This window comes from Pavona decussata, unplaced genomic scaffold (genome assembly GCF_977016875.1).
Source record: "Pavona decussata unplaced genomic scaffold, jaPavDecu1.1 SCAFFOLD_44, whole genome shotgun sequence".
NCBI classification, from domain to species: Eukaryota; Metazoa; Cnidaria; class Anthozoa; order Scleractinia; family Agariciidae; genus Pavona; species Pavona decussata.
The window spans coordinates 1215001-1228456 of NW_028145466.1; the positions used below are offsets into that span (position 1 = coordinate 1215001).

At 37.1% G+C, this 13456-nt stretch overlaps 1 protein-coding gene and 1 non-coding gene across 3 annotated transcripts; one reads left to right on the top strand and one right to left on the bottom strand.

Moving 5' to 3' along the window:
* Positions 1-1062: 1062 nt before the first annotated feature.
* LOC146482758 (DNA repair protein RAD51 homolog 4-like) lies at positions 1063-12994 on the bottom strand. 2 transcript variants are annotated; one of them, XM_085106730.1, is made up of 10 exons: positions 12713-12994; positions 12168-12229; positions 10905-11017; positions 8209-8290; positions 6932-7066; positions 6282-6383; positions 5029-5131; positions 4222-4292; positions 3147-3311; positions 1395-1620 (listed from the first exon to the last, which is right to left on the bottom strand). In XM_085106730.1, the coding sequence occupies exons 1-10, from the start codon at positions 12792-12794 to the stop codon at positions 1540-1542; spliced, it is 996 nt and encodes a 331-aa protein (XP_084962856.1). In that variant the 5' UTR covers positions 12795-12994; the 3' UTR covers positions 1395-1539. The 2 variants fall into 2 exon arrangements, with proteins under 2 accessions (XP_084962855.1, XP_084962856.1); XM_085106729.1 differs by lacking the exons at positions 10905-11017; positions 12168-12229; positions 12713-12994 and adding an exon at positions 9733-9754 and having other exon boundaries at positions 1063-1620.
* Positions 12995-13105: 111 nt separating this feature from the next.
* Positions 13106-13193, top strand: Trnar-ucu (transfer RNA arginine (anticodon UCU)). The gene is given in 2 exon segments: positions 13106-13143; positions 13158-13193. It is a non-coding gene; the product is annotated as a tRNA-Arg (tRNA).
* The last annotated feature ends 263 nt before the right edge of the window (positions 13194-13456 follow it).

Below are 13456 nucleotides of genomic sequence, written 5' to 3' on the forward strand. Positions count from 1 at the left end.
ATCGAGACAGGAGTAGGGTTGATTAGTTGATGGTGATTCTTACATTTAAGGCATTGCATGGTATGGCGCCTGATTACTTCTGTCATTTAATATCTGTCTTGCCGCCGTCTAGGTATAATTTAAGGCGCAAAGACGAATAATAATAATAATAATAATAATAATAATAATAATAATAATACTAATAATAATAATAATAATAATAATTATTATTATTATTATTATTACTATTATTATTATTATTATTATTATTATTATTATTATTATTAACAAGAGAGAATTCAAAGACGCCATTCATTTGAGATATGATTGGCGAACTTTTATCGACCAAGAAGGGAGAGAATTACGGTACTACAATGTCATGGATTCGCGCCAAAGTCTCATTCGCCCTCCCGAGATCTGCGCTGCTATGCTTGAGAGGCTCACGTTGTACGTGAAGAGCATCACTGAAGATTACAGATACCGACTTTGAAATTGATAAACAACTGGCTAGATTTTAGGATGAGAACGAATTTCTTAGGTTTTTTTCCTTTCTTTCCTTAATTTCGTAATTTTAGTTGTTTTTAATGACCGATATAATCCGCTTATATTTTAAATAAGAGTTATTTTTCCGTCATTAAGGACCGTATTTTAACTTCCGAACATATTTTTTAGTGATGATGTGATCATATGATTTTTTATTACGAATGAGAATACTATTGTAACTTGATGAGATTTGTTTTTTTTTTCCTTTTTCTTAAAAAAAAATTGTGCTTGAAAATAGTCTCTTTTTTTTAATCGACAAGAATTGTAAATAGGTTTTAATAGCTCTGTTTTCTACTTTTAACTTGTAAACAACAATTTCCTTGGAATATTTTAATAAAGTTACTATTATTATGATTTATCAATAAAAAAATTATTATTATTATTATTATTATTATTATTATTATTATTATTATTATTATTATTATTATCATTCGTTAATATACTTGAGAATCTTATAATGATCTTGTCAGACCACCTGGAAGGTTTTTTTTTGAAGGACCTAATTATCAAAGAAGTATGCCAAACTACTTGGAGACTACAAAAACATTGATGAACTTTAATGATCGATAACAGAATTTCGCTTTTGGAGCAATGAAATCCAATGGATCTCTCTAGATGATCATTGATCTTTGGGAAAAGTCAGTTAACGATGTACACAAGTTCAAAGACAAACGAACGTATAACAAAGCTAGGCTCAAGATTTTGCCTCGACCAGGATTCACTTCCTTTAGTCAAATCTCAGTTCCCTTCATGGTGGGTCGCTTTTGTGTTTTTAGTCGTCCTTTTGGTAAAAGATCCTTGATTCTTGGACGAGACGCAGACGGTTCGTATGCTTTGAAATGTCCGCCGAAAAAGCTGGTGCAGCCCAAGTTGGAACAATGGGGCGCCACTCTTCATTAACCAGTATGCATGGATATCAGCACAATACTCCAGTCAATTTGCTACAAATTGCCAACTGCCAACACAACACTAGATGTTGATTATTCTGTAAGGAACTTACGCTTTTCGGTCGATGTTTCAGGTAATGTCACGGTTGTGTGGTACTTGACTGTGAAGCCCACTATGATCAATGTTAAACGCACAGGAAACGTATAATTTCTGCAATGAACCAGATACTTGAATTAACTTCTTTTATTTTACTACCTCCCAAAGTCAAACCTTGAGTATGTTGATTTGTTCTAACTTTAGACTACGCGGGTAATTTCCTTAGTCCAATCAGGTCAATTTATGATCTCATTTTAGAACTCTAACGTGCCTGCAAAATTTGATAGTCCGTTTCCATTGAACAACCAAACCCACAGCTGTAACACAAGGCATGCCCTTTTCGTTTACAAAAATAAGGCATTTTGCCGTTGCTTATCAAGGTCAGTTTTAAATATTTAAATTTAAAAAAAAAAAACATAAAATAAATAAATAAATAATAATAATAATAATAATAATAATCCTCTTCATTGCAAGTTATTAATTTTTTACCAGTTGTTATCTAAAGTTTTTTCTTGATGTGCTTTTTCTCTTCCTTCATCCTCTCGACTTGCATTTATAATAGTAAATCCAATCTTGTAATTTGTGAGGGGACGTAAGTGTTAATAAGCCTCGTGGTTTCTTTTACATTTCCTCGCCATTTGTATTGTAAAGTACGGCAATACAAATACATAATAAATAAATACCCAGGGGTAGATAGATGAGATGGGTCGAGAATTTCACATGCATGGCCTGTGCAACAGAAATTTCCTCTCCCTGAAAAGTCCCCGGGGGTTAATTCTTCCGGCACTTCTCGTACGCTTTCACGCGCACGGATTAAGCCCGTGATATTTTTGGCTCGTCCTCACCATCTGCCCTTGTGTCTCCGAGGATGACGAAATCCGTAAGTGTGTAAATTCAAATGATAGCTATTGAGCAGAACTATCTTGCAGTGCTGTTTATTATGCTGCAAGAGATTTTTTTTGTCCAGATCATTATTGAACAAAAAAGGGCCGTTATACAAATGTGGTTTCCAAAGGCTGGTTATAACATTTGAATCTGTGGATTAAATATTCATTGACAACTGAACACTATTGAGCATTACAGATTTCTTGTGGGACCGCCGACGTTTCGGTATTCTGAAAAATGACTTTAGTTTCAGAACTTCCTCCCATTTTGAGCGTAGGCCCTTTTGCGAGTGTAAAGTCTATGTAAGTCTGTTAATCTAGCAATTCAATTCAATTCAATTTTAATTCACACTTATTCGAAATACAATATATTTTTATGACAAGAAAATAAACATGCAGAGCATTATACTTGAGTGGTTTTACCTTCCAGGGAAGAAGTGCGTTGTGGCCAAAGGAGCAAGGCTTTCGTGTTGGCCACTACCTCTGTGCAGTTACAAAAATGGGGGGAAGTAAAATTTATAAAACTGATTGTAGAGCTCTGCTTATTAAATTAGGCTTGGGAGTGGAAAATACATCAGTAAGGGAAAAAAGTGTTTACAGCAAATACATAAGTATATAGTATACGTTAAATTAATATATATTATTCATGCTTGGCTGTCAAGTAGCAAAAGTTTGTATTTCTTCTTAAAAACATTGTAAGGCAGACACTTAACTACCATTGGCATATTCATTATGAAAATCCTCTAGGGGCAATACCTGTCTGGACGACTTGACTACCGTGGCAATTCTTTCAGCTGTTGAGCTGTCCATTTGCTTTTGAATGAACAGTCTCGTGTTTGGAATATGAGCCCAGGTTGGTCCCAATGCAGGTTTGGTAGAAAACGAGGACTTAGAAGAATCTGTCACCACGTTATTCGTAATCTAAAGAACAAGAAACGAGGAAATATATAAATGAATTCCCGTGGGGGCCAGATTCAAGAAGCCTTCCCAAGACGAAGTTAAGATGTATGTATCCCAAGTGTAACAACGGTCTATTCTAAAGAGACAATACTTGGGATGCATCTTAAGAAGGAAGTGTCACGAGGATTTTGTGTCACTTGAAAACCAACCCCAAAAGACTTTCTTATCAATAGAAACCTTAAAAATAATGGTGCAGTTTTGTTATAAATCAGTCAGTCAGTCAGTCAGTCAGTCAGTCAGTCAGTCAGTCAGTCAGTCAGTCAGTCAGTCAGTCAGTCAGTCAGTCAGTCAGTCAGTCAGTCAGTCAGTCAGTCAGTCAGTCAGTCAGTCAGTCAGTCAGTCAGTCAATCAATCTTTATTCCTCCTGAGATAAAAAGACATATCTTAAGTTACATTTATTGTTAGAAGTATATGTACAGTACTCCAGCTCTACTCCTAAAACTGTCGATGAGTGTTTCTAGCTACAGATGGACTCAGAGTCGAAACGGATTTCAACTTTGAAAAGAACAGGCTAATTTTTTTAAAGTTCTCGCATAAATGCACTAAAGCACATTATGAGTTGTTCCTTTGAACAATTCAATGGATCACTAGTTTCTATTGGTGTTCTAGAATTATTCCCAATCAATATTCTCTGCTATTCCACTGACTTTATAATAATTCAGTATTGTCAGTTACTTTAAAAAGGACTTCTAATTTGATGTCGGTCCTCGAAGCGAGAGTGTCTCGGAATGAAGTTCCCATGACGTAAACACGGTTAGATTGGCCCCGGTCATGAAACGTGTCGATTGGAAACCGTGTTCGTGTAAACGATGCCTAAAAAAGGCACAATCATGCGCCAAAGCAATAAGGAATGAGAATACCATTTACCTACCACAACTGCGATTGAATGTTCAACAGCCAAGGACTTCAAGATCCTTGAAAGATTCACCATCAAAGAATGTCCTGTTGTAAAAAAAAAGGCAAGGAAGAAAGCAAAAAAAGTGGTCAATGTAGTGGTGTTTAAAACCACGAGATAACTGAAAGCAATGGAATAGCGAATTACACTTAAATAAAAACTACAAAGAGTTAAGAAATTACCCGTAAGGGATAATTTTAATCTAAAATAAATTGAAACTTACATCTTATTACAGGTAGATGGTTTGGTGTGTAGTATCACTGTACAATTTTACAAGTCAGTTGAGCTGTATCAGTTTAGAAACGGAGCGGTCTCTTACAGTGGAACTGAGAAAACTTTGATCACTAAGAATTATTTCTGAAATATATACCGTTCCGCGACTCCATACTTTTTTTGGTTTTATAAGAACCTTCTTATAACTACGTTGAGGCTGAGATTAACTAAAATTTAAGATCATACTAAGACCAATACCTAGGCTGAGAGTCAGTTAAAAGGATTTTTATTGTGACCAAATGTTTTTGTAAAATGAACAGTATCAATATGGATAAAATAATACATGTAAAACTTCAGTCTATAAAGTGTATATTTACGGCACATATTACTCTTTGATAGGTGTCTTGCAACCGATAAGGAATTGTCTTAGTGGTTGCATAAAAGGGAAAAAAATTAACACTATGATTACACAACTGCAGCAGTCCTCCTGATTAAGTATAACGGTCTGATTTTGAGCCATTTTTAATGGATATCTGGTTCAATAGCAGATGCAAATTTTTTTAAAATTACCATGAATTTGTTGGCCACCAAGAATAGGGGAAACTGCAGCTGCTACAGAATCCACAATAACCATCCTTAGATGCTGTGTATTATCACCATTATTATCCTCAACCTACAAAATGAAGTGTATAATATGGTTATCAATAATTATTATAATATTAAAGCACTACATGGACATCGTTGCATCATGAAAGGTAAAAGTCAGGGAAACTTGCGCTTCAGGTTTAAGGCCGGTTTACACGCTATGATTTGTCAACAGTATCAGAGCACAAATCCTACTTGATTTTAACACCCAATTTGCACTGTACCATGAAAATCGGCCCGATTTAGGAAATCTTTTGCATTGCAAGAGAAAGAAGAAACTTAAAGGAAACTCCCACGGTTGTTAAAATACAAGTACGATTTGCGTTCCGATACTGTCAGGCCGACAAATCGTAGCGTGTTAACCGGCCTTTATAATGAATTGTGTATACTACAGGTAAGTAGCCCACACACCAAAGCTCAACATGACTACTGTAGGACGCCGGAAAACAACTAGGAGTGACGGGACTTTCGAGAAATGGGCCCCAGGTGAAGCTAAGTTTCTTGGCTAAGAAAATAAAAACATGGCAAACTTCCACTGAACTTTCAATAATGAAACATGTTATAAATAAGTGCAATTTAGACAAGGTTAACCGGGGACAATGCACCAGTGGTCAGTGATGGCAACGCTTTTACCCTCCCCCCTCCCCACTCCACCACGAAAAACAAGAAGGAAAATTAGCCGTCCAAGAGACATGTCTACATTTAGACTTTTGAACGGTAGGTGAATTTTACTGAGTTGAAAGTTTCAAACAATGAGTGTTGACAGCATGACTTGTAACATGCAGGGAGCCTTTGATGATTGAAAGGGGCCAACAAGTTTTGGGGTGTTGCACATGATTTTAGCTTGAGTTTGCTGATCTTTGTCGATGAAAACAACTTCTTTGCAGTTGCTGGCAACATTTTTTCAATTGCAAGGATAGTTCTGCCATTAAAATAATAATCAAAATAGGTGTCAAAAGACTGGTGACACTGGTGGGCTGACAAATCGGACCACAATAAATCCAGTGGCCTTTAAAAATGTTGGTTTTTTCGTGGATCTTGAGGAAACCAGCCCCTTAGGGCTCAACCCACATTTAGCAGAGTCTAGGAATTAAACTCGAAACCTAAAAGGCATACATGTAGGTGTATATAAAGATTACCAATTGGTAGTTACAAGTATTGGAAACAGTTGCCCTCACCTGGACAGCTACTCTCTGCCTTACACTTTCTAGAGCTTCAAGTACTGAGAATATATCAAAGGCCTGAATAATGGATATTCTGGACAACATGTTGCAGACTTCCTAACGAAAAAACAAAACAAAAAAACAGATCAGATGAAAAAGGGTAAGAGAGAAGAGAGTCTGTTTTATGGAACGACGAAAAAATTCGACCACCCACTCTATCACCATTGTTTATTCTAGAAATTGGCTTCTGAGGGCTCAGTAGGCCCCCTTTGGAGACTTAGGGCGCTTTCGATTGGTCAGAACTGGCCGACCACTGAGACCGGTCATTTTGTAAATGGAAATGTTCCAATTTGAAGGATAAGTTTTATGCCACTCCTTCGAATTTCTTCAAAATATCGCGTACCATTTTCGGAGTGATGATAAATTTTTTCAAGATGACGCGTTCTATTTACAGACTGGCCGGTCTGGCCTCTCAGTTCTGGCAAGTGGAAAGCACTCTTAGAGGACCTCTTTTGTATGATTAAAGCGGGCCTACTAACAATATTAATGATAAATTGGTGGCGTAAAATTATCCTGCGGCCAAGAATAAACCCTACATCACTATCACCACTCCTGTCCTGTGAAATCAAATTAAAGGCTAGTTAAGCTAAGAACCATGCAAGTACCTGATCATCAAGGGAACTGTTCCACCCCTGTAACATCTCCCTAATCCTTGCTCCACTAAATGAACCTCCTGTGTCAATGTACACAACATTCTTTTTCGCTTCCATGGCTGTGAACATGGCGATGCTCATGCAGATCTAGCAAAGTATTGTTCAAATCATGTTAAAATATTTTTGCGACTTCTTATATATACGGGATAATTTCTAATCCAAAGGAAGTAGCAATTCCATTTAAGCGAGGTTATCTCGTCATGTAGCAACTACTCTGATTTCCTCAGAAGAGATTTAACTTTGCACCAGTGTGTCTTTCCATCGACCTGACTTTGCATATTAATGGCAACCTGTTAAGGCCTAGTTTATATGTTGCGCTACAGTCGAATTTAATTCCATTAAATTCGTCGTTCCGTCTACATAAATCGTGGCATGGTTTAATGCGTCGAAATCAATACAGTCGAATTTCATTCTCTTCCCAAATGAAGTGTCTCTGGTCGCCACGGGTCACTGTGGGCTCGTTAAAATAGTTTGAAATAAATTAAGAAAATGTATGCATTTCATTCGACGCGACGCTTAAGTGCGATGTTTAAACTGAAGACGCGGTATCGATATTTTATCCGTCTTACCAAGACGAATAAAACGTCTACGACGAATTTCATTTACCAGACGAATTTAATTCGTTTTAGACATCGCGCTATCGTCGAATTTAATTGCTTATGGGACCTTAAATTAAATTCGACTGTAGCGCGATGTATAAACTAGGCCTAAGAAAGCTTAAAATGATGCTGGGTAAAATGTGCAGTTACAGAAAATATCCATATCCCCATAGAAGGTCACTGGAAAATTTTTTTTTTTTGAGGGGGGGGGGGGGGGGCGGGACATCTCAAGAGCCAAGAGCTAAATTTGAATTTCCAGAGGGTTAGAGGGTCCAAAACTAAAAATATTTTCTTTCTTTCTTTCTTTCTTTTTTTTGTTTGGAACTGTATTTTATTTATTTTCAAAACCAACAGTGTTGCAAAAACTAAAATTAAAAATCTTCCATGGGAGGGTATGGATATTTTATATCCCAAGATGGACTACATCTCCCACGAAGGAGAGGAATGGGGGGGGGGGGGGGAGAAACAAAACCTGGTTTCTGTGGCCATGTGTGGTGCCTGTGTGACTTAACATGTATCTACCTTTTCATAGCATGTACAAGGGGCTAGGGGGGAAATGGACCTGACTTTAGTACTGGTGTGACTGTTTACATGTACAAAGCATTTTTGGGCTTGGGGCAGGTAACTCACCTGAGATTTTCCAGCTCCTGCTGCTCCAACAATTTCAGTGAGTTCTCCTGTGTACAAACCTCCGTCAAGGAGTTCATCCAAACTACATAAAATAAGAAATCAATTAGTTACTATGAAATCTCTTAAATATGTCAATATTTAAGACTGTAATAGAGGCTTACTGGTCTAGTTTAAAGGGAAAGTGTAATGGGGTTTTTGACTACTTCTGTCTAAAATGGTGGAATAAGATCTTTACTTAGCTATAAAATAATATTATAGAACAATGAGAAGAAAGAAATCAACTCAATTCTTGAAAGGAACAACTTGTTATCTGTTCTAGCACATTTTGGAAACAAAAATGCGAAAACTTGAAAAAAGTTAGCCTAGACTTTTTTTTAAGTTTCAATCCATTTCGACCTGTTCTGTCTCTGGCCAGAGGCACCAATCGACAGTTTTATTGCACTGGGGGGATAATTTATAACAAAACTAGACAATTATATTTTTGCTTCTGTTGACAGACAAACATTTTTGGGTTTTGAAATGACATTGAATTCTGGGGATACTTCCCCTTTAAGGGTATTGTTCTTTTCCAGGAGTCAGTGAAAAATCTGTAAAGGAGGTGGTTATACCTCTTTCAGGCTGGAGCATACAGCTGTTTGGACAAAGTTTGTCCAAATAAAGCATTAAAGCGTACACGACAATGCCAAGGAAGTCTGAGAAATACCCATTAAATTTCAATGAAAGCTCAGAATCCATACTGACCGCCATCTGAAGTCTTAGCTGTATGGTAGAGACATTATGGATTCTGAGCTTTTATTGAAGTTTAATGGGTATTTCCCAGACTACTTTTCGGCATTGTCACGTATGCCTTTACTCTTTTTTGTACAACTTTTGTCGAAACAGCTGTACGTAAAAGGGTAGGGATTTTGTGAGCTGAGGTAATAGAAAAGGGTAGGGAAAACTGTAATAATTATTTATAAAGTATTTAAAAGGATCTTTCAAAATATCTTGAACAGCCAACCTAAAAGAGATGCAGTTTTTCGTCTGTAGGTATGTGAAAGGGGTTACCTTTTCTGTCAAAAATGCTATATTAAGAAGGGTAAGGGTTGAACCTTGGAGTGGACCTCCCAGTCAAAAACTTTCTTGAGTTCAATTTAATAGTTTAACCTAGGATATCTAAATTTGTATTGTGCAGTTCCAGAAAATATCCATACTCCCCCCACGGAAGGTTGTTTTGTTTTGCACCCTCCCTCTCCCCAGGAAATTCCAGTTTAGCTTCGTACGTTGCTTCTAAAATTTCGACTTTTAAGACCCCCTGTTCCCTAGGAATTTCCAATGACCTTTCTGGGGGTAGGTATGGATTTTTTTGGAACAGCACATTACAATGTAATTGTAATTTTTCATTTTTTTTTTCTTTCTAACTTTTTGTGTGACTCAACCACATCAGCTTTGCTATATTAATTAAAAAATAATAATAAATAAAATAATACTTTACTAAAGATGCCATTGCCGGAAATAACACATGTGTAAATATGTACTACTTACTTATCACATCCTGTGAAAAAGGAAAAACAAAAAGAAATTCAAATTATGAAATAAAAAAAAGCCTCAATCATACACTATTATGTACACAGGTCTGTAAGTCACAGAAACAAAAATAAACAATCTTGAACATGCATCATCCAGTATGAATACAGTGGAACCTCTCCTTATGGACAGTCCTCTATATTACGGAAAGTTCACTTGATTCCTGATTGACCAAAACCCATATAAAGCCTACTTCTCTAAAACAGACACCTCTATAATACAGACACTTATTCCTGTCCCCTTGGTGTCCATAATAAAGAGGTTTGACTGTACAAGGTAAGGCCTTGCATATGAATGCCCAGATTCAATCAATTCAAAGCCTAATGGTACAGTATTAGCTCAGTATTATCCTTCAATTTAACAAGAAAACAAAATCAAATTAAAACAGAGAACTGAAGCAACTGGAGATGGGCCCGGGGTTGGGTAGGGGGGGGGGGGGCACATGTACTTCTCTACCTAAGCTAACATACTGGTAAAGTTTATGTGTGGACCAAAAAATGAGCCACACCCCACCCTCCCCCCCCCCCCCCCCCACTCCAGGGAGTTGGGGCTTCATTAACTTGAAAGACAACTCAACCCCTGCAGAGTTTATCTATTAAAGTAACTCCTTCAGTTTGGAGTCCAGAGGGTCTCTGCATTTAGGGTGTCAAAGCCACAGTTTCTCACACCCCTCCCCCCTCCTTGGAATTTCCACAAGCAGTGACCTTTCATGGGTGGTGGGGGTACACATATTTTGTGGAACTGTTCAACCTGAAAACCTGAGTGATGGTAAAAGCATTAAGTGAGACAGCCATCTGTTGTCAGATGGGTGAACTATGCAATGTTATTCTGTACTCTAATTTCAGTAAGTGTTGACACTTGATTTAACTTTGGGCCATTGTTGATGTCATCACCAATCAGAAAGGAAACAAAACCACCAAGAAATACATTGTGTAAGCCATAAGAACAATTAACATCAAGCTTGTAGTTCTTCTGGCACCTGACTGATATTGAATCATAATACATACATATACAAAGACATTCCAGTAATGACACTACTGTGCTACTGACTGTTGAGGTATTACTATTAATTAATAACTATAAAATTTTAGAATCTATTGCTGTACAGTATGTAAGTAAATAATGGTCACTAACCTGTTGAGAGGATGCAAAATCTAGTCATCATCTCTTCATAAAAATCACTCCCATTCATAGTAAATGCTGCCATCTGAGAAATAACCGTCTTTTGAAGGGAGGACAAATCCTAACGAAAATAGCACAGAAACAGAGATTAATAATAAAACAACATTATGATAGTACCCAGGGATACAGCTACATGTACAAATATGTACACTGTGGTATTTGAGAAAACTGCTCCAAAGGCATTTGAATAGGCCATTTCCGAGTTACTGTGAACCTCACTATGAAAGCAAGGCTAAGCACAAAACTTTTCTCATGGAAATGAGTTTTGTTGCATAGGAATGAAAACTAATTTTCATAAGGAAAAACTTTGCACTTAGCCTTGCCCTCAAAATGAGCTTCAAAGCAACTCAGAAATGACAAATTTTCAGTGCTCACCACTTGACGTCTGAGAATTGTTATAATTTAAATGTGGCTTTAAGCCGGGACTAAGGGTACAATTGGCAGACTTTGGCCACAAAACCGTTATCAAGATATCAGGTATTTCATAGAATAAAATTGATCAAAAAAAAATTTTTCCTCATTCACAACAATGACATGTAGTTTAAATTTTCAGGTAAATAGTTTGCCCAAATGACAACCTTGTACCTGGGGAAATGGACTGTTGTCTGGCTAAAAAAGATATGTAGGCAACAATTTCAAAGCCCTTGTGTGCGTTGTACATGTATATTGTTTAAGATTGTTTATAACTGCTATCATTCAGCATAGTCAAATAATTACTGCTCTTTTAATGCACATAGCAAGGGCTAAAGCCACAGGGAAGGGGGGACGGGAGGGAGGGGGGGAACTGGCCATGCATAGATGGGAATTTCACAACAATTATCTGCCCATAATGGGACTTTTGGCCATCTAAAATAATGCACTTTGACTTTTGAACAAATTTTCCATCCACAAATTTGCTCCATGGTGGAGCAAAATCTCAGCTTAAGTGCCCAAACCTTGCCTGGCCTCCTTCCTCCTGTAGCTTAACACTGAGAGATTCACCAGTCTGCATTGAGTAATTGGCAGAACTTGATGAGATCTCACATTTGTAGATCGAGGCATTTTCTTAAAACTTGTGTGCATGTGCACATTAATGTCATACACGTACTCTACAGACTGGTAGGTGAAATGAGTTGCATGAAGGCCTTTGCAATTCCGGCCCTAGTTTAAAATTTGCAGTCAGTTTAAATTAAATAAACCCAGCTCAGTTAAGTAAAAGAGTTATAGCAAACCTTTGTTGGGACTGAAACCTTCTGAGCGAGTCTGTCAGCCTCACAGGAGATAAAGTCAGCCACTAAGAGGGTATGGATACGATTAATTATTCGCATGTGTAAGTCTCACAAAAGATGTGGTTTATAGTATTCATTATTGAATGAGAGCTTTCTTTGTTGCACTTTCTTTCTTGTATTTCTCTTTTGTTCTTTGATGTGTCAAATAAAACGCCAAACACTGTATAAAGCTGTATAATTATAAAGTGAACATTAATTGCTCTCAAACATGTGGAAAGGTTTTTTTAAGTACAGAATACAAGGCCACGTTTTATCATCTACAAAGCAGGCGAATCAGCCACAAATTCCATAGAACCGAGACTTGACGCCAAACAAATTTATACTCCTCGTCATTTCAGAAGCACCGCCGAGTCAAAGGAGCCAAATTATTTTGAGTAGTAAAACGAGTCAAAAAATGCGCTCGCACTCAAAAGTGGTCCTGCATTCTGTATTTGCTCCTGAAATTGAAATGAAAGATGATATAAAGGGTCTCAAAAAATTCAACTCACCGGTTTTAATGCCATTCTCTTGAAGAGCATCAATATGATGTGATTTTATAGAGCCACAAGACAGTGAGAGGAGGCGATGCATTCTGTAAGCTTATGTGTATTCATACTCCCGTCTCTCACGTTAAATGCTAAACCCTGTGGTTGTGTTCCACAAAAGCCATCAGGAACATTTTCTCTAGTACGTTACCATGTAAGTATTTTTCCAACTTTTCTCTTCTTTTATGAGTTACTACGTGGAATAAACATTTATAGTTAAAATCGGTTTTCTGCTTGCTGCAAAAAACAACCAGGCTGAATTGCAGAACCAGCAATAAGACTGGAACGAGCTAGTGCGGTAAATAAACAGCTTATTTGATTTAAATAATTAAAAAGTTACCTGTCGGGGCGGATATCACCCCCGTGGCGCAATGGACTAGCGCATTGGACTTCTAACTCGAATCGAGTGATTCAAAGGTTGTGGGTTCGAGTCCCACCGGGGGTGGATTTTTTTGGCTCTATTTATTTTTTTCTTTCTTTCTTTCTTTCTTTCTTTCTTTCTTTCTTTCTTTCTTTCTTTCTTTCTTTCTTTCTTTCTTTCTTTCTTTCTTTCTTTCTTTCTTTCTTTCTTTCTTTATTTCTTTATTTCTTTATTTATTGTTGTTTAGGTGTGCTTTTGGCAAGCTATGTAATAGAATAATTAATTCAAAAAAGAGTAAGGCTGATTTCACTGTCAGGCATGCAAGGCCTTTCTTCTTCAGGGTATAA

Coding starts and splice junctions, on each gene's coding strand:
- LOC146482758 (XM_085106730.1), bottom strand. CDS start 12,794: ATGCATCGCCTCCTCTCACTGTCTTGTGGCTCTATAAAATCACATCAT. Junction 12,230..12,712: donor AGAGAATGGCATTAAAACCG/GTGAGTTGAATT, acceptor ATACCCTCTTAG/TGGCTGACTTTATCTCCTGT. Junction 1,621..3,146: donor TAGTCAAGTCGTCCAGACAG/GTATTGCCCCTA, acceptor GGTTCATTGCAG/AAATTATACGTTTCCTGTGC.